Source organism: Felis catus, chromosome D1, assembly GCF_018350175.1.
Source record: "Felis catus isolate Fca126 chromosome D1, F.catus_Fca126_mat1.0, whole genome shotgun sequence".
In the NCBI taxonomy this organism is placed as follows: Eukaryota; Metazoa; Chordata; class Mammalia; order Carnivora; family Felidae; genus Felis; species Felis catus.
Window position 1 is genome coordinate 98,821,370 of NC_058377.1, and position 27,267 is coordinate 98,848,636.

The 27,267-nt window shown below is 37.1% G+C and overlaps 1 protein-coding gene across 4 annotated transcripts in view; it reads right to left on the minus strand.

The window, feature by feature from the left end:
- Positions 1-27,267, minus strand: part of CKAP5 (cytoskeleton associated protein 5) — a 113,183-nt gene that overhangs the window by 50,741 nt on the left and 35,175 nt on the right. For all 4 annotated transcript variants that reach the window (XM_011286866.3, XM_019812357.2, XM_019812359.3 and 1 more), the window contains exons 2-11: positions 21,287-21,380; positions 20,597-20,790; positions 18,981-19,187; positions 13,389-13,560; positions 12,618-12,750; positions 12,285-12,385; positions 10,407-10,520; positions 3,306-3,410; positions 726-815; positions 449-613 (exon numbers count right to left, since the gene is read on the minus strand). In XM_011286866.3, the coding sequence (XP_011285168.1) occupies positions 449-613; positions 726-815; positions 3,306-3,410; positions 10,407-10,520; positions 12,285-12,385; positions 12,618-12,750; positions 13,389-13,560; positions 18,981-19,187; positions 20,597-20,790; positions 21,287-21,343 (1,338 nt within the window). In that variant the 5' untranslated portion in view covers positions 21,344-21,380. The remainder of the gene's footprint in view (positions 1-448; positions 614-725; positions 816-3,305; positions 3,411-10,406; positions 10,521-12,284; positions 12,386-12,617; positions 12,751-13,388; positions 13,561-18,980; positions 19,188-20,596; positions 20,791-21,286; positions 21,381-27,267) is intronic.

Sequence of the window (27,267 nt, forward strand, 5' to 3'; positions counted from 1 at the left end):
AGTGTAGTTTTCCTCTTGCCAACCAACAGTTACTCTTTCACAAATTCTTTTTGGGTCAAGGAAACCTTTGGTAATCCATTCAGCAAATAAGTGCTCCCTTTTCCTCCTACCCTCTATTTAAAATGCCGCACATGCAAATGATGTTCAAAGACTCCAAATTGTATGCCTGTGCTTGGCCAGATCCAGCTGAACACCAGTATATGGGCCAAATAAGAAACAACATGTTTAGCAGTTAGTGGAATCATAAAGCTAACTTGTGCTCTTCTTTGAGAACAGGAACACAAAGAGTACAAGAATCTGGATTCAGTTTCCAAAGCCACAGAAGGTCTGCTCCTCAAAAGAGCATAATCTACAGTCGGAAAGTCAAGTAGTCATTGTACATAATTAATATGGGAAAAAATCTTCCATAGGCATAAAAAATTCCCCCAGTTCCAAAGAGAGTCTATACCTTAAGTAGAGCAGCACAAAAGGGCTTTAGCAAGCTCTTTGGGAGGGTAGAAGCAGTGCAGTGGCGGAAGCTTCTGGCAATGAAAAGAGATGTCTGCTGCTTGATGGTTGGATTTTTATTATCCATTACTGCTAAAACATCCTCACTGATGTTCTGTAGTGTGGTCTTTAAAAAGAAAACATGGTCAATGAGCTTTTCTCAACTATAAGAACAATCAAAATATTACACTGACAAAATTTACTTTAGACAAAAGTGCAAACTCATGCTGTCCACTTACAGTAAGGAAGATTGCATCAATTGCCTCCTGCAGGGCTTGCACCACCTGAGGCTTCTTCTCTTTGAATTTTTCCAAAATGGTTGGCACAACCTATGAAAGTGAACAGCTGGAATATTATTTTGCTGGCAACAAAAATGAATGAGGTACTGACATGACACATGAATGAACCTTGAAAATATGCCAAGTCAAAGAAGCTAGTCATAAAGGCTTATGTATGATCCATTTAAATGATGCCATGAAATGTCAAATCCATAGAGACAGAAGTGGATTAGTAGCTGCCAGTGAGAAATGACTGCTAGTGGGCATAAAGGTTTTTGGGGGAAGATGAAAATGTTCTGGAATTAAATAGTCGTGATAGTTACACAACCTTGTGAATATATTAAAAGCCATTCAACTATACACTTTAAGAGGGTGAATTTTACAGTATTTAAGTTATATCTCAATACAGCCATTACTAAAGCAATGTTTGGTGCTACCAAAACAAAGTGAACGTCTAAGTTGAATAAAAAGTCATTTTTTTTCTTAAGGGCACAAGAACCTTATGCTGGAACAATTAAGGGTTCCCATTCTGTGCCACTGTAGCAGTGCTTCTCAACCCATTTTCTGCATCTACACCTTAATGCAACCATATAGTCATTTTTAAAATATCAGAGCACCATCTCTTATTAGACAAAAAGATTCTCAACTAGGTGGATTTAGGATATGGGAATAGACAGAGTGTACAATTTCTCTTCCCCTCTAAGATTCCGATATACTTCACCAGACTGAGATGTCTCCCACCCCTTCACTACACTAAAGACAAAGAAATGGTAACTGAAATTACAGCAATTTTGATCAGAAGGATGTACTAAGTTTAGATCAATAAAGTTGGAATTTTTATAATTATCTTATAAACTATCACTAATTTATTAAATATTTATTGAATACTTAATATCTACTGAGTGCCAGGCACTGTGCTAACAGGCAAATTAAAGTTGTCTTTTGAGGTCAAAAAGATACAGCAAAGCTCAAAGGCATTCAAAAAATATTTTTTAAGATTTCACAGAAGTGATAGAAACCAGAAGGAATTCAGTTTCCATGGAGAAATATAAAAGACTTTTTAATACTAGGAGTTAGTTATAAACTATTGAAAATCAAAATGTTTTAATGGTTATAAAGCTCAAGCATGCTTTTATATGTATATATTTTTTACCAAAAAAAATAGATTATAAATAGCTAAAGAAAGTAAACATGAACTATTAACATGTTTGATATCAAACACTATGTATGATCTACTTTTGAGGGGGGGAAAATACTCCGAACTATAAGCTTTATAACTTTAAGCTGCATAACAAAATGTCACAAAGCCAGAATCAGAATTCAAACCAGGCCAGGTAATCATTCAACTAGGATTTAGTAAATTAAAATGTATCTTAAAAATAGTTTTCTAGGTTAAAAGTTATTATTAAGACAAAAGTATGTTCTTTTTAAAATATTCTAGTAAGTAGCACAAAACTGACCAAAAGCTAATTAACACACTATCACATAAGCACACAAGTATTGCATAATAAATACTACTAATTGCTAGAAAATGTTGCTTATCATTTTATTCCAATTCATGATTTGCATGTTTTACATGTTACATGATTTTACATGGGTTACATGTTAAGGGTTTTATGGACACGTATTTTTATTTCCCTGGTAACAAGCTGGTCATAATTTATTTTTATTTAGTAGAATCCTTTTTTTTTCTTCCAGTTAAGTTCTCTGAAATTATGTTCAATGCTATGAGTAAGCAAGCTCCAAATGCCATAACTGAGGTTAGACATTAACTTCACAACATAAATACAAACTATAAGGAGTCTCTAAAAAGTCAGTCTAGGGAATCAAATGATCAAGTGGCTAGCAAGTTCAACCCTAAAGTTCAGTATGATCAATTTTCAGGATGCTGAACCACTCTAAGTAATTCAGACCAGATTTAGAGGCCAACTGACAAATGCCACAGTTAAAGAAAACATCTCAGTTTATTAAAACTGTTATCAAACTTGAGTGCTTCTAAATTTACACAAAGACAGTATATTCAACAAATGTTTTCAGTCAGGTTTCTTAGAATAAATTAAACTGATACACTACCAAGACTCTAATCTATAGAAAATGTCTCAAGTACGTAAGTAGATTATTATTTTTCAAATAGGAAAATGCTATAAAATACATTTTATATATTCATCTCACTTCTGGCTTTATACTGCCTTTCCTACTTTCATTTTTACTCTGTGTTAGTTATCACCAGTTTCATTTAATCCTGTTATACTACACATAATCTTATAAGAACAAAGCAGGATATTAATAAGTAAATAATAAGCAAATCAACGCAACTAAATATTTAGGTCATATGCCCAATTTTCTATATAAAGCTAATGAATTTAGTTATAACTGACATCTTTATTGAAATGTTTTAAGGAATTATGCTCAATTTTAATAAAACTTAATGAAAAATTCACTTTGCCCAATATATAAAGACCTATTTTAAATCCTAAAGCAAACTAGCCTGCCATTCTTGTTAATGTTGTTGATTTGTATCTAAAAAGAAGTGTTACTCACATGTCCTGCATATTGTCCAAATTTCTTCCTTAGTCCAACAGCTAGGCCAGTAAGACATTTTGCTGCCAAAGCCACCAACATGACATTGGTGTCCTTTCCAACAACCTACAAAGGGAGGAAAAAAAAGAAAACAAAATAGTCACAACTCAGGAGAAGGGGACTGAAAATTTATTCTTAAAAGAACTCTGTACCCTGTTACGCTAATGGACAGCCAATTTTGTTTCCTGCAAAAGAGGAAAAAGTCTTCCTTGACAATACCAAATTTGGGGGCTTCCCTTCATTCTGTTTAGTCTCTTACCTTAAAAGTACTACCAATAACACACATTAAACCACAACTTCAAATAGTTAGCTCTCCATTAGTGGTAGTCTGGGCTGTCAGCATTGCACAACTGTGTAGGAGGGGACTCCGACACTAGCAGAGAAGCTGGAGGCTTGCTGACTTTGCTCTGGGGCAGGAAAAGCCAAAAGACAGTGTATCTCAGAGGAAAGACACCACAAGGCGGCAGCTCCAACATTTATACTAAAGGAGCACTGGTAGAAACTGCTCTCGGTACCTTCCAGAAGTCCGTGGGGGCTCTAAATTGCAAATGCCATTGCAACCATTCCTCTGAGGGAGCTTCTGGCTTTGCAGCTGCCATTTTAAAGTTTATTTATTTATTCTGAGAGCGCGCACGCGCGAGAGAGAGAGAAAAAGAGAGACAGAGGGCAAGAGAAAGTTAGTTCACATCAGCAGGGAATGGGCAGAGAGCGAGGGAAAGAGAGAATCCCAAGAAGGATAGTGCTGTCACAAACCGAGAGGTCATGCATAACCTGTGCTGAAATCAAAAGTCGGATACTTAACTGAATGAGCCACCCAGGAGCCCCCTTGCAGCTGCCATATTACCTGATGATCAACAAGTGTGCATTTACAGTCTCTTAACAGAGTCTCCTCCAGCATTATTTATACTACCATCCCCCTACGCTATGCCCACAAAACCCAGCATTATCAAAGCTCAGAGGTAGTAGCTGCACCTGTGTCAATTAAGCAAGACAGTGACTATGCCTGGGTGCCTTCCTGCTAAGATTTTACTGAGGTATACTGCTCAAGTCAGTTGGATGTTAAAAAGCTACTTTATTTTATTTTTTAAATGTTTACCTATTTTTGAGGGGGGGCGGGCAGAGAGAGAGAGACAGACAGGATCCTAAGTGGGCTCTGTGCTGACAGCAGAGAGCCCAATGTAGGGCTCGACCTCACGAACCATGAGATCATGACCTGAGCCAAAGTCAGACGTTTAACCAACTCAGCCACCCAGGTGCCCCCAAAAGCTGTTTTATTCTGACATGTCTCAGATCCTTGTTTTTTCACTCTTCACTTTTTTCCCAAGTAGAAGTAATGCTTCCATTCCACTTTGGATTTTATTTAGTTTCTAAGATCTGATATTCCATAAGTAGAATGCTTCCTTCCAGATTCCCTGAATTAAACAACCCCTAATGGATAGCATGCCAGGAAGTTCTAGATGGCATTTAGCTGCACTCCCTAAATGCTGAGGAGTAAGGATAAAGAGTTAAGATTAACATTTATTAAAAACAAATTAGATGTTATAATTTTATAGGTGCTTTATAATCCGTATTTAATTTTTCACCCAAAACCCTGTAGATAATATTAGCAAATTTTATAGATTTCAAAAATTAAATATAGATTAATTTGCTTGAGGTGAGAACTAGCAAATGTGATATGATGTGATTTAAATCCAGTTCTACTACAAAGCTTTTGCTTTCTTTGCTAAAGCATATTCATGCTGTAAACTCATGCTATGGCAAATTCATTTTCCTTATGAGAAAATGAGATCAGGGTCCTAATAAACATTTTGTTAAATCCCTAACTACTGTAAATCCATGGAGAAAAAAATTCCCTTCAGTGTTTTTTTTAATTAAAAAAAATTGTTTTTTTGATGCTTTTCTTTATTTTTGAGACAGAGAGAGACAGAGCATGAGCAGGGGAGGGACAGAGAGTGGGGGAGAGACACAGAATCTGAAGCGGGGTCCAGGCTCTGAGCTGTCAGCACAGAGACCGACACAGGGCTTGAACTCACAGACCGTGAGATCGTGACCTGAGCTGAAGTCGGATGCTTAACCGACTGAGCCACCCAGGCACCCCTCCCTTCAGTTCTGTATTAAATTCACTATTGGCATTTGTGGGGCACCTGGGTGGCTCAGCTGGTTAAGTGTCTGACTTCAGCTCAGGCCACTATCTCACAGTTAGTGAGTTCAAGCCCCACGTCGGGCTCTGTGCTGACGGCTCAGAGCCTGGAGCCTGCTTCAGATTCTGTGTCTCCCTCTCTCCTCTGCCCTGTCCCTGCTCACACTCTGTCTCTCTCTCTCTCAAAAATAAATAAACATTAAAATAAAAATAAATTCACTATTGACATTTGTAAATGTTTGGATTACCCTTTTTTTTTTTTTTTTTTTTTTTTTTTTAGCCAAAAGAACTCTCAGGTATTATTTAGGTGCTAGGCTTCAGATTTAACATCTACGTGTATATTCTAGGAATGGTCATCAAAAACATGCCAGACCCCATTCCAAGAAATCTTAGTTCAATGAATCTGGGATGGGATTTGGAACCAGTATTTTAACACAGTTCAGAAGCAGATGGCCATCGATCAATCCCATTCTTAGGAGAATAGTTCTCCTTATCCACCATTAGAGCAGTAACCAGTGGAAGCTGAATCCTAGACACTGATGGTCCTAGGAAAGTTTTGAAGAGGATGTTGTAAACCTACTATAATTCAAGATGGTAAAGGATTGAATGAACTTATAGGTGAATAATGGATCAGGCCTATTTGCCTATCAACACATGTCAAACATCCCAGTTTGACTAAAGTTGTTCTAAACTGGGATATGGGAGTGAGGAAGGTGGAGAAGTGTTTATTTTTAAGACAAATAGAATATGCAGGGAAGGACTCCATTCCAGATTTGAAAACACGCTGTGACTCTGTTGTAGACTATAGGAAGGAAGCTTTAGCTCACAATGTTAATTTAACCTAAATAATGGGAAATATTCTATAATTAAAAGTGCTGTCACTTCTCCCTTTAAGCTAGGCCTACAATAAGATTTAAGTACAGATGATCCTTGAACAACATGAGGGTTAGGGGCACTGACCCCCCATGCAGTCAAAATCCACATATAACTTTTGACTCCCCCCAAACTTAACTACTGATAGCCTACTACTGACCAGAAGCCTTTCTGATAACATAAACCATTGATCAGCACATATTTTGTGTATGTATTATATTCTATATTCTTAAAGTAAGCTAGAGAAGTTATTTAAAAAAATCACAAGGAAAATACATTTACACTACTATTCTATATTCATTGAAAAAAACCCATGTGTAAGTAGGTAGACCCATGCAGTTCAAACCTGTATTGTTCATCAAGGGTCAACTCTAGTTACCATCTAGTATTTATCTTTAACTAGCAATGTAAGCTACTGGTTAACAGTAACCAGAACAAAAACATTCTGCTGACAAAGAGACAAGTCAATGAAATCCACCATGATTATTGTGTTTAGAAAACTATGATGGGGCTACCTGGGGGGCTCAGTCAGTTAAGCATCCGACTTAGGTTCAGGTCATGAACTCACGGTTTGTGGGTTCGAGCCCCACGTTGGGCTCTGTGCTGACAGCTCAGAGCCTGGAGCCTGCTTCAGATTCTGTCTCCCTCTCTCTGCCCCTCCCCCACTCTCACTGTCTCTCTCTCTCAAAAATAAACATTTAAAAAAATTAAAAAGAAAACTATGATGAATGTAAGCAATAAGGGGGGAAATATAGAAAAACCAAGTGAAAAAAGTCTAATAACACATAAGTCTGTAGAGTATATAATAAAAACACCTTGAAAACCCAAATCTTAATCTAAAGATATCAACCAACACCCATAGGTAATTGACAAGTCAAAGAAGATATTGGGGGGAGGTGGGAGTAAGGGGCAGGGGAGAAGGTATCTTTATAAATGAAGGAACCTATAACTTGTGAGAACAGGAAAGTCCATAAAATATGCTAAGTCAGATGACAGCTTGAAAGAAGACAGTTTAAGAAATAATTTCAGGAATACCATAAGGAATTTCAAATGAGTAGTCTTTCTTTACTACTTGTATTAAAGGCAAAAAATAGGGAAACTACTGGGATTACTCAATATAGACAATAGAGAGAAAAGACTATGGAGGGAAGAGTGATCGGTCTGTAGCCTACTCAATCTCATTCTCTTATTTCACCATTTCCACGTTTTTGATAGGTCTCTCTTAAGTCAATATAATATGAATATGAAGTTTGTGTTTACATGTAAGTAAAATCACACAAAAAAATTTTTAATGCCTTGTTTCAGGTTAATTTATACAATTGAAGTTAACTTTTCATTGTTTTAAATATTTTAACCACAAAATTAAATTTCTTTTCACTTGTTTGTAGCCTTTGATCACCCCCCCCCCCACTTTACCATGTGAAGAGGGAGAAGTTTCTCACAGAAATCTATTGTCTCTATGTCTACCTAAATATAAAATCCATGATCCTATCTGCAAATCAGCAAAAGATTATATTTATATTCATAATGCCAATGGAAATCACAGAACACTATTTGAAAAGCTAATATCCTAAGGAAATCCATGTGGAAAGTATCAACTAATATTTGTACCATTAGATAAGAAAAAATAAGAGCTTTTATCTGAGGCATTGAGAATTCAGGGCCAAGTACTAAGATTCCTGATAAAAATTATACGCTGGAATTCACAGAGAATCTGAAGTTCTCAAGGCCATTAGAATTTCATTTCCTTCTCTTAGTGCCTTTTTACCCCTCCTCTTTCCTCCCAAGCCCAGGTTGGTGAAATCTTTTCCCCCTGGGCAACTCCCTTCTCACTAATCTTGCTTGGGTCTGGGTTCTTCAGGATTGGAAGATGGAAGACTAAAAGATTGTGACAAATCATATCTCTGCCTCCAAATCTCACTTGGAAGAAAGTGTGGGAGGCTGAGAATGAGAAAACATAGTCCATTCTCATTATTCACGGGTTTCATATTTGCGAATTCACCTACTCGTTAACGTTTATTTATAACCCCCAAAATCAATTCTCGCAGCACTCTCCTGGTCATTCAGACAAGCAAAGAGCTGTGGAAAATCTGAGTTGCCTGGTGTGCACATTCCCAGCTGAGAATGAACAAAGCAACACTCTGACTTCTTTCAGCTCTCATACTGTAAACAGTATCTTTTTCATGGTCTGTTTAGTGCCACATTTCTTTTTCTTTTTTTTTCATTTTTGTGATTTTCGTTGCTGCTTTCACTGTTTAAAATGGCCCCTAAGGGCAGTGAAGTGCTGTCTAGTGCTCCTAAGCACAAAAAGGCCGTGATATGCCTCACGCAGAAATTATGTGTGTTAAATAAGCTTTATGCAAGGCATGAGTTATAGTGCTGCTGGCCCTGAGTTCACCGTTAATGCATCAATAATATATATTAAATGAGACATCTTCAAACAGAATAAAATAAGTTATGTATTGACTGGTTGATGAAATGTTGAGACCAAAGAGTCACAGGACCCTAGCCCTGTGCCCTGTGTTCCCTTAGGAGCAATGGTTTGGTATTTGCTATTCAGCGTTTTGGTGACTTTACAGAACAGAAGTACCACGAATAATGAGAATAACTATACTTACATGTGCATATAATTAAAAATTAACCTCCTCTCTCACCATTCTAGTCCTTCGTAATTTCAGGCTGAAGAAGCAAATGAAACAAAGTTTTCTATATTTAAGAACATGTCTTCACAGAGTTTGTTCTTAAGCTCTACATCTATGTCCACAGTGTCTGATCTATATTTTCAGATTTTATGGAAAGCCACTACATATAAATTTATCCACCAACAGCATTCAACTTGGTTAAACCTAAGCGACACCAAACCAAAACACCAAAGTGTTTTCTAAAAACATTTCTTTCTTATTTAGCACTTGCCTGCTTTATAATGACATTTCCCTACATCCTTTACTTTGCACGCAGATATACAAGGTGGCATCATTAGCTATCTAATGGAAAAATATGCCTCATATTTAGTATTCGTCCCATTAAATAGAGCCAATTTAAATAGTTCATCCTACAGGGGCGCCTGGGTGGCTCAGTCACTTAAGCATCGGACTTTGGCTCAGGTCATGATCTCATGGTTCGTAAGTTTGAGCCCTGCGTTGGGATCTGTGCTCACAGCTCGAAGCCTGGAGACTGCTTCAAATTATGTATCTCCCTCTCTCTTTGCCCCTCCCCCACTTGCACTCTGTCTCTCTCTCTCTCTCAAAAGTAAATAAACGTTAAAAAATAAATTAAAAAAATAATAGGGGCGCCTGGGTGGCTCAGTTGGTTAAGCATCCGACTTCGGCTCAGGTCATGATTTCACAGTCTGTGAGTTCAAGCCCCAAGTCTGGCTCTATGCTGACAGCTCAGAGCCTAGAGCCTGCTTCAGACTCTGTGTCTCCCTCTCTCTCTGCCCCTCCCCTGATCATGCTCTGTGTCTCAAAAATAAATAAACATTAAAAAAAATAAATAGTTCATCCTATGGAATTATAAAACTGGAATATTTGGTTCTATATTAGCAAGACCCTCTTTTTCTTGAGGTCTGTATATGCTATCAGACAGCATACTTAGAGTAAGTGATAATAAACAAAGAATAAAAACGAATCCCTCCACACTAACATAGGACAATCACTTTAAACAATCCTTTAAAAGGGCATGCCTGGGGCACCTGGGGTGGCTTAGTCAGTTAAGCGTCTGACTTTGGCTCAGGTCATGATCTCATGGTTTGTGGGTTTGAGCCCCGCATCGGGCTCTGTGGGGACAGCTCAGAGCCTGGAGCCTACTTTGGATTCTGTGTCTCCCTCTCTCTTTCCGCCCCTCCCCCGCTCATGCTCTCTCTCAAAAAAAAAAAAAAAAATCATAATTAAAAAAAAAAAGGGTATGCCTATAATTAGAAAACCATCAATAGTGTTCCTTAAATGGCAATGTAGTTGTGATAAAAACAATGACAGATTTGATGAGAAATTCAAAGGCCTGATCTGTTGTTGAGATACCAAGGTACCAATGTTGACACTCTTCATGTTTACCTTCTTTAATGCTTTTACTAAATCTGCATAATCGCCTGCTTCCAGTTTGGGGTTTTTCACTAGTACTTCTACAGCCTCCAGGGCTTCTTTTCTCTCTTGCCATTTTTTTGCCTCCTGCAAGACATAGTACGAGTCACTTATAGAACAGAAAATAAGGCAAAATAAGAAAATAAAAGTCTATTTCTTGCATGCTCCTAATTCAAAGATACATAATTATTTTTTGTTTTCAGAAATTTTTTTCTAAAGCTGGTTAAAAAATAAAATTGCAAAATTGTGCGGCAAATCAGAATGATTCGCTCATATACACGTATAAAATTTTGTCCATACATAATAAGTATTTTCATAACATTTCATAACCCTAAAAGTTCTACAAGTAAAAGAATGGGATACCACAGACTTTTCCTTCTCATTTTCCAGGCAAATGTTAGTAAACAAGTATTAAACAGAAAACACTGCTAGAAAGCATTTCTAGCATATCTCACAGGTGAAAGGAATGTCCATACTAACAACATTAAAAAGATTAGAAAAAGACCATCATACAACCAACAGCCAAAATTGTTCTAATATTGGAGATCAGTTTTATACATTGGTGCTACAATGCTAATCCTTTTGTTTGACAACCATAAAGCAGAAAATACTTCACTAGAGATCAATTAATCATTCAATAATTTTGAATACCCACTATTTGAAAGAACTGGGGATATAAAGAAGATGACAAACTTATCACCTTGGAGGAGATTACAGTAGAATTCAATTTACCAAATATTTGTTGATCAGAAGTTAATGGGGGACTGAAGGAGCTGATGGCAGAGCTAGGAAGGTCTTCAATAAATAAATAAATCCTAGGTCAGGACCACTATGAAAAGAGAAGTACAAGCTGCTTTGGTGTTACAGCAAGAGGATTTAATCTACTTGAGGCTAACAGGTAGGATCTCCCCTAAAAAGTGATTCTTAAGGTAAGACCTAGAGGATCAAGAAGCATTATGGGGTGAATCGGGGAGAATGCTATAGGCAGAAAGAACAGCATATATTAAGGTCCAGAGTTTGGTGGGGAAAGTGTGGCATATCTGATACCGGGAGGAGTTCTGTATGATGGGAGCACAATAATTAGACGGTAATTAGAGAAGTGGCTGGAAGAGAAGCAGGGGCCTCAAACGTGTCATAGTTTGCCTCAATGGCCATAGGATGATTTCAGACATTAGTGAGGCAATGATATGGGAAGATTTTTATTTTCAAAAATGACAGCTGTGATTACATTGGAAAATATGATGGAAGGAGGCAAGAGCAGAGACAGGTAGTCTTATAAGAAGACTACTGCAGCATGTGGGGCAAGAGATGGTGGTGGTGGTTGGGATAAGACCCTCGGTTGGGAGTAATTGTGTCTCTTGGGGTACATTTAGTAAAGTCTGGAGACATTGTGATTGACTTGAGTAATGGTATTATTGATATTAGGTGGGTAGCTGCCAGAGATGCTGCCAAACACCCCACAATACACAAGACGGCCCCCCAAAACCAAGAATTATCTGGCAAAAAATGTCAACAGTACCAAGGTCAAGGAACTCTGGGGTAAATTACTGGCAGTGGGATGGAGAAAAGGAGATGAATTTGAGAGATATTTAAAGGTAAAACCAGAAAGACAATGAGGAAAAATGAGAAGTCAAAAATAATGTTCTGGTTTTTGGCAAGACAAGTAAAAGAAAGTGCTACAGTAGGTATATATACAAAGTAGTATGGGAACAAAGAAGCAACTGATTCATTCTCCTAGGGAAGACATGGGGTGGAAGGGGATATACCGGGCAAGGGCTCCATAGAACACTCTAATTATAATCAAGTAACTGTTTAACATGAAATAAATGAAAGAAGGTTACCGTTACTTACAATTTTATCATAAAAGTCTTTGGGAAGTTTGGAAAGAATTTCTACTGCCTCCAATAGCTCATAAGCATCTATCTGTGGCACCTCATCACCATCATCACCACCTTCCAGAAGAAAAACAAAACAAACCTTAAAAACAGATGGAATGTTTCTACTTATCAAATAGTTATCACTCCTTTCACAACCTGATGAAATCGCTGTATAGACGGAATCCGTTATTAATGCTATAAACAACTTCTATTGTATTAAATGGCAGTCCTACAAAACGTGCCTATGTTCTTGGGGTAGGGCCTGTTCTTATTTTCAGAGAAACCGGTGTTTTAAAAACTGGCTTACCTCCCTCAGCATCACCACCAGCAGACTGTTGCTGTTCCAATTTCGCTTCTAGTTCTTGCTGGGAACGCAGAAATCGACTTGGTTTAGGAGCACCTGTTGGCAATTTGACCCATTCTTCTTCTAGTTCTTTCAACTACAAATATCATAAAATATTTTTAAAATATGCCTACATCCTCACCACTACAGAACATTTACTAACATCAGAACCCAATTTCTTATTTATGTAGTTCTAACAAGGCAAACAAGAAATGATATACATTTAAAGTGTATATATTTGGTATATACCAAATACGTGTTTGACATAAGTCAAACTGACATATTTACTACCTAAGATGTAGGACTAAGCACTTAGAAAAAAATCTACTTTTTAGAACACTCATTAGTTCATGAATTCAGATATACTTGTATTAGATAATGTCTCTAAAACTAACTGTAATAAAAAAGAGATAAAATGCATTTTGTCCAAAAAACAGATAAAATACATTTTGTCCAAATAGATATTAAGTCCTACTACCCAACAGCATGATAAAGGGATCTTTTAAACTGCTATAGACTCAACACTGACATACTAGAATCACTGAATGCATGGTATTTAACTTGAGAAGACAAAATAACATCAGAAACAGTTATCTGAGAGGAAAAAAAAAAAGGATTTCAAAATTAAAAATGAAAAAATAATTATTTGTAAGGACAGAATATCAGCAACAGGAAGGAAATATCTTCATATTAACCTTATGCAAAGACAACCAAAAAAATTTTTTTGTGTCTCACCTGGACAGAGTTTATATTTTGTAATGGGGGTCTCAGAGCGTCCCGAATCCATCTGTAAATCTCCACAGCAATTAGTTTTGCTTCATCTCGAACAGCCTTTTCTCGAGACTCAAAGAGTTTTGGCAACACTTTGATAATTGGCTTAAGCAAGATGATTTTGGAACCAAATTCACTAGATGTAAAAATTGTAAAAAAAAAAACAAAAACTTGTCAGCCTGCAATCTACTTGGGTAGTATTTCTTTTGTATAGACATTTCATTTTTTTCTAATTTTTTTTTTGCCATTATACTTAAATTATAAAGAGCTATTTATACTTTTTTTTTTGATGTTTATTCACTTTGAGAGAGAGTGCAAGCGAGGGAGGGGCAGAGAGAGAATCTCAAGCAGGCAGGAGAGAGACAGAGAGAGGGAGAGAGAATCCTAAGCAGGCTCTGCACTGCTAGCACAGAGCCCAATGTGAGGATCAAACTCAAAATCGTGGGATCATGATCTGAGCAAAAATCAAGAGTCGGACGCTTAACTGACTGAACCACCCATTCACTGCTCAAACACAGTTTTGTACTTATTTTATATATATATATATATATATATATATATATATATATATATATATATATTATTTTTTAAAATTTTTTTTTAACATTTATTTATTTTTGAGACAGAGAGAGACAGAGCACGAACGGGGTAGGGTCAGAGAGAGAGAGGGAGACACAGAATCCGAAACAGGCTCCAGGCTCTGAGCGGTCAGCATAGAGCCCAACGTGGGGCTCGAACTCACGGACCGCGAGATCATGACCTGAGCTGAAGTCGGACCCTTAACCGACTGAGTCACCCAGGCGCCCCTGTACTTATTATATATTAACAGAGTTACACAGGCTGAGATATTTTAAAATGGCCAAGAAAAAAAAAAGAGAAGAAAAAGGAACCTCATAACCATATATTTTTTTTAATTTTTAAAAATATTTATTTGTTTTTGAGAGAGAAAGAGACAGAGTGAGAGCAGGGTAGGGCAGAGAAGAGACACAGAATCTGCAGCAGACTCCAGGCTCTGAGCTGTCAGCATAGAGTCCAATGAGGGGCTTGAACCCACAAACTGTAAGATCGTGACCTGAGCCGAAGACAGATGCTTAACCGACTGAGCCACCCAGCCTCCCCCATTTGTTTTTTGTTTTTGTTTTTTAATTTGAATCCAAGTTAGTTAAAATACAGTATAATGTTTTAGGGGTAGAATTTAGTGATTCATCACTTACATTTAACACCCAGTGCTCATCCCAACTAGTGCCCTCTTTAACTCCCATCGCCCATCCCCCCACTCAACACCCCGCCAGCAACCCTGTTTGTCCTCTGTATTTAAGAGTCTTTTGTGGTCTGCCTCCTATTTTTATCTTATTTTTCCTTCCCTTCCCCTATGTTCATCTGTTTTATTTCTTAAATTCCACATATGAGTGAAATCATATATTTATCTTTCTCTAATTTCACTTAGCATAATACATTCTAGTTCTACCCATGTTGTTGCAAACAGCAAGATTTCATTCTTTTTCATTGCCAAGTAATATTTCATTGTGTGTGAGTGTGTGTACATATATATATATACACACACACACACACATATATATATGTACACACACACATACACCACATCTTCTGTATCCATTTGTCAGTTGATGGACATTTGGGTTCTTCCCATACTTTGGCTATTGTTGATAGTGCTGCTGTAAACATTGGGGTGCATGTGCCCTTTCAAATCAGCATTTTTGTATCCTTTGGATAAATACCTAGTAGTGCAATTGCTGGCTCGTAGGGTAGTTCTATTTTTAATTTTCTGAGGAACCTCCATACTGTTTTCCACAGTAGCTGCACCAGTCTGCATTCCCACCAGCAGTGCAAAAGAGATCCTCTTTCTCTGCATCCTCGCCAACATCTGTTGTTGGCTGAGTTGTTAATTTTAGCCATTCTGACAGGTATGAGGTGATATCTCATTATGGTTTTGATTTGTATTTCCCTGATGATGAGTGATGTTGAGCATCTTTTCATGTGTCTGTTAGCCATCTGGATGTCTTCTCTGGAAGAGTGTCTATTCATGTCTTTTGCCCATTTCTTCAGTGGATTATTTGTTTTCTGGGTATTGAATTCAATAAGTTCTTTATGGATTTTGGATACTAACCCTTTATCTGCTATGTCATTTGCAAATATCTCGTCCCATTCCCTCAGTTGCCTTTCAGTTTTGTTGATTGTTTCCTTCGCTGTGCGGAAATATTTTATCTTGATGAGGGCCCAAGAGTTCATTTTTGCTTTTGTTTCCCTTGCCATATCTATGTTTAGATGTCACTCTTCCAAGAGTATTATGTAATGTCTAGGGTCCAGAATAATATAAAAATTTTAAACTAACCTTCTAGGTAACCATACTGGGGATAATTCAAATCTATAAAGGACCAAATGTGTAATGTCTTAAATATATATGTGTATACATATAAAAGCTTAAAAACATAAACAAATCACTTTATACATATTTAGATGAGTGAAATCTACTTTCGATAAATTTTTAATAGTTCTTATGATTAAGGTAGTTCACTCAAAATTGACAGCTTACTAATCCTGGCAGCGTATTTCACTCCTGACTTCGAAGCTATCACCCTGTAACTCCAGGCAACCTAAATCTCTCTTTGCTTAGTTTTTCACGCAGAAAAGTTGCATTCTGACTTCTTTTAAAAAGGTAGCACATTTAACCTTATATATCTGTCACATTTTATATTTTTAAGTTCCTAACTGGCCAAATTTAGCTTTCTGAGTCATTGCTAACATTTCTGCATAGCAAATTCTGGAGCAAGAGGGATTTAGTTATGAAAGAACACTGACATTCTATAGTAGAACTCATATACAGTTGAACCTTGAACACAGGTTTGAATTGTGCGGCTCCACTCACACATGGAATTTTTATAGTACAATATTGTAAATGTATTTTCTCTTCCTTATGAGTTTCTTAAAAAAAATCTTCTTTTCTCTAGCTTACTTTATTTTAAAAATACAGTATATAATACAGATAACATACAAAATATATGTTAATTGACTGTTTATGTTACTGGTAAGGCTTCCAGTCAACAGTAAGCTATTAGTAGTTAAGTTTTGGGGGAGTCAAAAGTTATACACGGATTTTTGACTGCATGGGGTTAGCACCCCTAGCCCCTGTGTTGTTCAAGGATCAACTTATTTATCTATTATTTATTTTATCTTCCATACACAAATGCAACAAAAATTTTCAGTATAGCTACTGACATATTCCAACAGGTTGGAGAAGATGGCAAATACTCTACTTCAGAAATTATATATATATATTTTTAAAATTTTTTTTTTTAACATTTATTTATTTTTGAGACAGAGAGAGACACAGCATGAATGGGGGAGGGGCAGAGAGAGAGGGAGATACAGAGTCGGAAGCAGGCTCCAGGCTCTGAGCCATCAGCCCAGAGCCCGACGCGGGGCTCGAACTCGCGGACCGCGAGATCGTGACCTGAGCTGAAGTCGGACGCTCAACCGACTGAGCCACCCAGGCGCCCCCAGAAATTATATTTAAAGAGATTATGTAAATAACCTGGTATATCAACCACAGCATGGTTATGTAAATAGTTTAAATATAGATATAACATGAAAATAAACTAGATCTCCAAGATTTCCTTTAAAATCCCCTTTATTTTAATAGAAAAGAACATTTTAACTTCAGCTAACCTTTAAGACTAAAGGAAAAATAAGAACTTAGGGTTATGAAATAATCATCACCATTCCTGAAGAACCTACCATTTGGGATCTCTGAGTCTTCCTTTACATTACTATGGTTTCATCTGAATTTTTTTTTGTTTCACTCTCCTGGCCTACTGAAATATGTAAGAAAAGCCTATGGAAGAGGTCTACATGGAAAACAGATACCTTAACAAACAAAACCTAACCTTGATACTAAATATATTACTACAGAAAACCAGCTAGGGTGGGGCGCCTGGGTGCCTCAGTGGGTTGAGCGTCTGACTTTGGCTTGGGTCATGATCTCGCAGTTTGTGGGTTCAAGCCTTGCATGGGGCTCTGTGCTGACAGCGCAGAGCCTGGAGCCTGTTTCAGATTCTGTGTCTCCCTCTCTCTCTCTGCTCTCCCTCCTTTGCTCGCGCTGTCTCTCTCACTCTCAGGAATGAATAAACATTAAAAACAACAACAACAACAACAACAACAACAACAACAACAACAACAAAACAAAACCCGGGATTGAACAGTTTGGCCTTTTTAAGGTCCCAGAGAGCTATCTAATTTTACTATAGATTCTGAGATGCATTAAGACAAATAAAGAACTACACAGGGATGGAACTAAACTACATCTGTAAGGAAAACATAAGAAGATAGACCTAACTTGCTCTTTTTCTATACTTATTCTGCCAGTCAGTTTAAAAGTAAAATAACCAGAATTTACAGCATTTTCGATTAGAATCTTTTGTTTAAAGGTAGATTATAGCACAATATATATCTTTATTAAGAGATCCATTACTAAGGACCACAACATATTTACTGAGATAAGCGCAGTTTTGATAACCAAGTCAATTCACTAAATTTCTAAAATGATAAAAATGAGCACACTATTTATTAGTCATAAAAACATACCTACTATATACTATACTAGGTTTGAAATGAGGAAAAATTTATCACACAAAAATCTAAGTGAAAGTCTAACTTTACAAAAGAACATTATGAACCAACCAAGTGAAAGACAACATAAAATTTAAGACTTTTAAATTGAGGATCATTTAACAAAATTTAAGAATTTTGATACTTCCATGTAAGATAAACACCAAAAGAAGCATTTTCTCCAAGAAGCAGGTCATACACAAAATCACAAGTGAGCTAACTTGGGATGATCTTTACTCCCATAGGTCACACATTCAGGATTTCACTATAACTGAACTTTCTAAAGCTTCTCATGTGGACAGCATTGGAGACAGGATGTCAGATTGGAAGGACTGCCAAATCAGAACTAGTGTTCAGATTTCCATAGCAAATTATAGCCACTTGTTCCTGAAAGAGATCTCATTCATGAAAAACTTCATTCTAGTGTTGAAAATAACTTATTACATAAGGGTAAAAGTTATTTTCTATTTGTTATTGCTGTGCTTCTGTTTAAAGGCATATAGCATTTCCTTCTACTTTACTAAAAAGGCATCTGAACAAAGTTTGCTTTGGCTAATAAACTGTCTTTAGCCAATATTCCAAAGTACATAAATATATGCTTGGGGATAACAAAAGAAGAGCTGCTTAAACATTCTAAGGAGTTTTGCCTCAAAAAGGCCAATTCATAATTGGAGAACAGGTCAGAAACATTCCCTGTTCATCTTCATTAGAAGGGGATTTAGATAAAATGACTATGCAACACCACTTGAAGGCTAAAACTACTGAATAGAAAGCACCACACTTGAGGAATGACTTTAGCTTTCCCAGGTCAATTTTCCTGGCTGGTGTGCCATGCCAAGTCAAATCCAGCAGTTTTCATTTCCGTTTAAGCCAGGAACTCAAACGCAATTGAGATATTCTAGTTAACAGAACCAAAGCAAAACATCTTACCTTAAGGCTTTCCTCAGTGTCTCTATGCAGGCCACTACAATCTTGGGGTTCTTGTTGTCCAGGCCTTTTAGGAGCTCTTCTTGCACAGCCTCTCCTTTCTCAATCTCTATGTACATCAGACAAATCTCAATGCCTAGCTCCTTGGCTTTGGCTTTGGGCTGGTTGAACACTTTACTTACGACACCTGACACAACTTCTCCTGTGGTTCTGTAATACAGAATACAAAACACCACCACCATCACACACACAAAAACACACTTCAGTAGAAAGAGCTGGAAAAGATCATGGGGGCGGGGGGCAATGACAAATACTTTTTAAGATGTTTAGAAACAAAGTAAATGAGTTTCTAATTTTTAAATTTATGTTTAAGAACATGAAAGATAAACTGAACGCAAATCATAAAAGTTTAAGATGTATCACACCAGGCAATGACAGAGAACCATAGTTTCTGTTTATAAATATAGGAAAAGTCGAACAAGAAAGCAAAAATCCCTTGAAATCCCATTACCCAGAGAAAACTACTTTCAGCTATTTGGTATCCATCCTTCCAGATCTATCCCTCTATATGCATAGAAAATAGATAGAGAAACAGACAGACAGATAGATAATATATATATACAGATATATTTCACAAAAATAGGATTACAGAGTTGTTGCTTTTTTGAAAAATTTTTAAAAGGTCATTTTAAACATTTCTTAGAACAAGAGAATTTCTTCACGGAGGGAATGGATATGTACCTCTAAACAAAAGCCTGCTCCTAACTCCTTGGCAAGACTTTATAGTAACTTAACTGCTGTGTGTCTCTTCTAAATTAAATAAAACCTAGACCACTGAAAATCAAAAATAAAGTAAAAAAAAGGAATGGTCCCACTAATGGCAAGGGAAACACAGTGATGCTGGTAACAAAACTGTCAGATCGATGGTATATCATCTTTGAAGCCAAGTATATATTTCTTGTGCACTTAAGTAGAGGGTTCCCCCCTCCTTTTTCTTGTACGGAGGGCTCCTTTCAATGACATCGAGATACCATTAGACAACCAGGTCTATGAGGTATGAGAGAGTGGGTGATCAGAAACCTCTATCATCTACAACTCAAGTCAAATGGGCCAGGAGCCATGGAAGTTTAGCACCACCTCTCCGAAAAGAGAAAAATGCCTAATGACCACAGAAAGAAAGGTGTGTTTCTAAGATCACCTAGCCGGGAAGCTTTGTATAAAGAAATTTTTGTAATGCCCAAATGTTTTCAGTGAAATTCTGGTAATTCCTTTCCTAACACCTTCCAGTTTTTTCTACAAGTTACTTGAGATTTTCTCTCTAGTTTAAAGTAATTCCCATTACAAAAGGCTCAAAAGGAAATTCACTTGTTCATCAAACCTTAAGATAAAAAACTCAAGACTTCTAATTTGCTCCCCTTTAGAGATCTCATGTACTATTTAGATTTCTGAGAGCAGATAAAACCCGAATGAAAAACAAGTATCAAGGAGCTATGAAGTAAGAAAATGATTATCTTCCAAAAGTGCTAATAACGAAGGACAATGACCCACAAATATACATAACTTAACCCACATAGTACCAGACAAGGGTTTTTACCAGAAGAGTTGGAAAAACTACTTACTTTCCTGCTACATGGGCATTTTCAACATACACAAGTGCAGCTTCTAACCCTTTCAGCTGAACCACTGCATTGGAATCAGTCACAAATTTTTTGATCAGTCCTAAAAATTTGGACCATTCTGGGCTCTTTTCATCCTTTATTTTCTGGAAGATCTTCAGGGCTTCTTCATATCCACTTAACCTTGCTTTCCAGAGCTAAAAGAAAAGTATTTTGAAACAAAATACAATTTAATGAGATTATTATCTACTGTTAATTGGAGAAGTTGGGGGGCGGGGAATGACTACCCTATACCAAGTAATTTGAACAAAGGACCCCATGATTAGAAACAAAAAAGGAGTTTAAGAAATTCAGAGTTTTCAAAGAGAATTAGCTAATAAACTCTTTCTTATAAGTGTTTAATATTTGCAATATTCTTCCAAGGCCATCCAGAATTCCTAACAGGCCACTATAAGTCTATCTCACTTTGTATCCAAGTGTTAGTTTTTACTTCCGTGGAATATGTAATTTGTAATTAAAGATGTAACAATTCAAAAATGAAAAATCACCCTGCTGAAACTGCCTAATCTCCAAAGCATGTTGTTTCTCGGTTGTATTGTGTAATCATTAGGCAGCTCTATACTATACTGTAACGTGGGAGTGCTCACAAAACAAGCCAATGACACTAAAATCTGAGCTCTAGAAAAGTCTTACCTTGTGTTCACATTTCTGATCAACCGGCAGTTTCATCCACTCACTGTCATCTCCCATTGTGCTTCCAGTTTCTCCTCAGAATTAAGAGTAATTCCTAGTCAGACAAAAATCAGTACCTAGTAAATCTAACCATCAAGCAGTCTTGTAAGACAAAATGATTTTTCTGAGACTATTATTTATCATGCATGCACCAATAAGAGTAAAAAAGCTCATTTTTTGGTCAAATGCCCATTTAATTCCATTAACAGAATCTTTAAAAAGTGAAAGAAAAAAGTTACTAGAAAAAAAATCTACACAAAGGGGCGCCTGGGTGGCTCAGTTGGTTAAGTGTCTGACTTTGGCTCAGGTCATGATCTCATGGTTCTTGGGTTGGAGCCCCGTGTCGGGCTCTGTGCTGACAGCTCAGAGCCTGAAGCCTGCTTCAGATTCTTTGTCTCCCTCTCTGTTCCTCTCCTGCTTACAGACTCTCTCTCTCAAAAATAAATAAAAGATTTTTAAAAATTAAAAAAAAACCCTACATATGGGCACTTGGCTAGTTCAGTGGGTAGAGCACACAACTCCTGATCTCAGGGTCATGAGTTTAAGCCTCACATTGGGTATAGAGCTTGCTTTTTTTTTTTTTTTTTTAAGTTTATTCATTTGAGAGAGAGACAATGGGGGAGGGGCAGAAAAAGAGAATCCCAAACAGGCTCTGCATTGTCAGTGCAGAGCCCAATGCTACACTCTGAACTCATGAACCGTGAGATCATGACCCAATCTGAAGTCGGATGGTCAACTGACTGAGCCACCCAGGCGCTAGGAGGAAAGAGCTTACTTAAAACAAGCAAACAAACTAAATCAAAACTGAAAAAAAAAAAAAATCTAAATGAATCTAGAAAGGATGGATATGTGTTTTAAAAACAAATGATTATATATTTTCCCAAATGGGAAATTCCTAGATATATAACAAAGCCAGAATAAAACTGAAGAGCTACTTGGCCTTTAAAATGTGAGAAAAGAGTTTCAAAGAAAGTCATACTTATAACTATTAACCTAAAATTCTTTCAGACAATAGTCATTATGAAAAAATCTCAATGTTACCCAGCTCTCTACATAACTCTAGACAATATGATTATATAAAGTAGTAAAAATTAGGGTTGCCTGGGTGGCTCAGTCAGTTAAGTGTCTGCCTTTGGCTCAGGTCATGAACTCATGGCTCCTGAGTTTGAGCTCTGTGTCAGGCTCCGTACTGACAGCTCAGAGACTGCAGGCTGCTTCCAATTCTGTGTCTCCGTCTCTCTCTGCCCCTGCCCTGCTTGCACTCTGTCTCTCTCTCTCTCTCAAAAATAAACATTAAAAAAAATTAAATCCCTGAATGAACTATATTTTTATAAACTTTATATCCCTTTTTAGTTAGGTTTATATGCAACATTCCTGTAAAAGCTTTATGCTATTCATTTAGATAACACCTTATTTTCTTTTTTTTTTTTATTCTAGAGAGAATGTGTGTATGTGCATGTGGGGGAGGGGCAGAGAGAGGGCGAGAGAGAATCCCAAGCAGGTTTCACGCTGTCAGAGCAGTGCCCAACCAGAGGCTCAATCCCACAAACCATGAGATCATGACTTGAGCTGAAATCGAGTCAGACACTAAACCAACTGAGCCACCCAAGTGCCCTGATAACAACTTTTTTTCTGATTATAAAAGTAATATATGTCAACTGTAAAAAATCTGGAAAGTACAGAAACTACATAAGGAAGAAAAGTATTAAAACACAATTTTAGGGGCACCTGAATGGCTCAGTTGGTTAAGCGTCTGATCCTTGGTTTCAGCTCAGGTCATGATCTCGCGGTTTCATGAGTTCAAGCCGAGTTGGGTTTTGTGCTAGCAGCGCAAAGCCTGCTTAGGATTCTCTCTCTCTTTCTCTCTCTGCCCCTCCCCCACTCATGCTACCTCTGTCTCTCTCAAAATAAACTAAAAACATTTTTTTAATAAAAAAAATAAAAAAATAAAACACAATTTTAGGTTTACCAGGGTGGCTCAGTTAAGCATCTGACTCTTGATTTTGGCTCAGGTCATCATCTCATGCTTCATGGAATCAAGCCCTGAGCTGGGCTCTGTGCTGACAGTGCGGAGCCTGCTTGGGATTCTCTCCTCTTTCTCTGCCCCTCCCTTGCTTGTGCATGCATGTGCTCTCTAAATAAACATTTAAAAAACTCCACAATTTTACCACCAATTATTAACCATGATGAGCACTGAAATGTACATCCACTTGAATTCTTTCAGAGTTTTTTCAACAAACATGCAATGTATAAATTATATGAAAAAGACAAGTATACTCCTCTTGGAATCTTTTTCTCATATAGCCACGAACGTTTTCCCATGTTTCAGAACATGATGTTTAAAAAAAAATTTTTTTAATGTTTATCTTTGAGAAAGAGCAGGAGAAGGGGAGAGGCACAGAGAGAGACACACACACACACAGAATCCAAAGCAGGCTCCAGGCTCTGAGCTGTCAGCACAGAGCCTGGCACAGGGTTCCAACCCACGAGCCTTGAGATCATGACCTGAGCCAAAGTCGGATGCTCAACCAACTGAGCCACCCAGGTGCTCCGAGAACGTGATGTTTAAAGGTTGTATAGCACGCCATTTTATAAATGTACCAAAATTACCAATCTTGACGGTGGACATTTGTTTCCAATTTTTCAGCATTATATATAATGTATAAGGATATTGTTTATCTCTCCATCCCCAGTCCCAGTCTGACATAAAATATACCTTCAATAAATATTTGTTTAATGTATACCTTGATGGTGTCTGCTATGAATTGGGTACTGTGTGAAGTATTTTTTTAAACATGTTGACTTACTTTGTACTAACAACAACTACATGAAAGAAAGACATTCTCTCTGTTTTACACACTAGGCTCATAAAGTTTAAATAATTCGCCTAAAACAACAGAACTGGATCACATTAAAAATTCAAAATCTACGCTACGCCTCTTTACAACTTGTTCCCTCCCATAAAAAAGTAGGGAATATCCCAGTGAAAGCTGTATACTCAAAGACTTAAGTTTATTAGAGTACATGGAACTTTTATTACGACTTCTCTCCAAAACCCCCAGAACCCTGAGAAACAATAGCAGTGTGCTTTGGAGTATGAGTCAAACCTTAATAGCAATTCTGCAGCAATGGTGGGAGATAAAGTAGTACAGCAGTTTGTAAAGTAGTATGGCATTACTTAAGTTGAAGATGCACGTATTCTACTTCACTCCTAGGTATATATACCCTATAAATTGATGCCCCCTGCACTAGAAGATCTATACAAGAGATTCATAGCAATGTTGTTCATAAAAGCCAAAAGTTGAAAACACTTCACAGGTTCATCAAAAAGAGAATCAATAATAGTGGAATATTCACTAAGTGCAATATTATATGGCAATGAAAAAGAATGAACTATGCCATGCTTCTCAAACTCTTTAATGACAATCTTTTTAAAACTTTCAAGCAATCCCTATCAAAATAACATCAGCATTCTTCACAGAGCTAGAACAAACAATCCTAAAATTTGGATGGAACCACAAAAGATCCCGAACAGCCAAAGCAATCTTGAAAAAGAAAACCAAAGGCATCACAATCCTGGACTTTAGCTGTATTACAAACCTGTAATCAAGACAGTATGGTACTGGCACAAAAACAGACACTCAGATCAATGGAACAGAAAAGAGAACCCAGAAATGACCCCCAAACGTATAGCCAACTAATCTTTGACAAAGCAGGAAAGACTATCCAATAGAATAAAGACAGTGTCTTCAGCAAATGGTGCTGGGAAAACTGCACAGTGACATGCAGAAGAATGAACCTGGACCACTTTCTTATACCATACAAAAAAATAAACTCAAAATGGATGAAAGACCTAAACGTAAGACAGGAAGCATCAAAATCCTAGAGGAGAAAGCAGGCAAAAACCTCTTTGATCTCGGCCGCACCAACTTCTTACTCAACACGTCTCCAGAGGCAAGGGAAACAGAAGCGAAAATGAACTACTGGGACCTCATCAAAATAAAAAGCTTCTGCACAGCGAAGGAAACGATCAGCAAAACTAAAAGGCAACCGATAGAATGGGAGAAGATGTTTGCAAGCGACATATCAGATAAAGGGTTAGTATCCAAAATCTATAAAGAACTTATCTAACTCAACACCCAAAAAACAAAGAATCCAGTGAAGAAATGGGCAAAAGACATGAATAGACACTTCTCCAAGAAGACATCCAGATAGCCAACCAACACATGAAAGAATGCTCAACATCACTCATCATCAGGGAAATACAAATCAAAACCACAATGATACTCCCTGACACCTGTTAGAATGGCTAACATTAACCACTCAGCCAACAACAGATGTTGGCGAGGATGAGGAGAAAGAGGATCTCTTTTGCATCGCTGGTGGGAATGCAAACTGGTGCAGCTACTGTGGAAAACAGTAAGGAGGTTCCTCAAAAAATTAAAAATAGACGACCCAGCAACTGCACTACTAAGTATTTATCCAAGGGATACAGGTATGCTGTTTCAAAGGGGCACATGCACCCCAATGTTTATAGCAGCGCTATCGACAACAGGCAAAGTATGGAAACAGCCCAAATGTCCATCGATGGATGAATGGATAAAGATGATGTGGTGTGTATATATATATGGTGGAGCATTACTCGGCAATCAAAAAGAATGAAATCTTGCCATTTGTAACTACGTGGATGGAACTAGAGGGTATTATGCTAAGTGAAATTAGAGAAAGACAAAGATCATACGACTTCACTCATAATGAGGAATTTAAGATACAAAACAGATGAACATAAGGGAAGGGAAACAAAAATAGTATAAAAACAGGGAGGGGGACAAAACATAAGAGACTCTTAAATATAGAGAACGGAGGGTTACTGGGGGGTTGTGGGAGGGGGATGGGCTAAATGGGTAAGGGGCATTAAGGAATCTACTCCTCAAATCATTGTTGCACTATATGCTAAGTAACTTGGATGTAAATTTAAAAATAAATAAATTATTTTAACATTTTTAAGTAATTATACACAAATATGTTTGTAAAATACAATAAAAATTATTAGATCTGTGTATTTTTAGAGTTCCCCAAGGGAACAGAAAATAGTACAAGCACCAAGTAAAACAAAACATTTGGTAGTAAAAAGTTAAACATAGAACTATCATATGGCTCTGCAATTCTACTCCTGGGTATATACCTAAAGAATTGAAAACAGGTATTCCAACAAGTACATGTACGTGCATATTCATAGCAGTACTAGTGACCTGGGCCAATAAACAGCCCAAATGTCCATCAATGGATGAATAAACAAATTCTGGTGTGTAAGTACAATGATTATTCATCCATAAAAGGGAATGAAGTACTGATACAGGCTACCACATGGCTGAACTTCACAAACATGATGCTAAGTGAAAGAAACCAAACACAAAGATCCCATATTGTAGAATTCCACTTATATGAAATATCTATAGTAGATTAATCCTTAGAGACAGAATGCAGACTGTGGGGTACCAGGGGTTGGAGAAAGAGCAGGAATAGGAAGAAACTGCTTAATGGGTAAGGAGTTTTACTGTGGTGTGATGGAAATGTTTTGAAACTAGAAAGAGATGGTGCTGACACAACACTGTGAGTATTCAAAATGCAACTGCATTGTTCACTTTAAGAGAGTTAATTTTATGTAATGTGAATTTCATCTCAATAAAAAAAATTTGTAAGTTCTCAGGTGATTTTAATGTGCAGCCTGGGTTAAAAACTTCTAAAGTTATTTTCTTGGCATAAGTTTGAGCTGTAAAAGCAATCTCTCCTCTCTGACTTTTTAAAAAGAGAAACACTCAATGAAAGCTTTCAACACATTTTCTAACCAAGAGAATGTGAACTGTCAGTATCTTTCAGTATTCTGTAAGTTTACTGCAATACTTTTTCTTTTTTTCTTGTTGGTTGCTTTTTAGAAACCA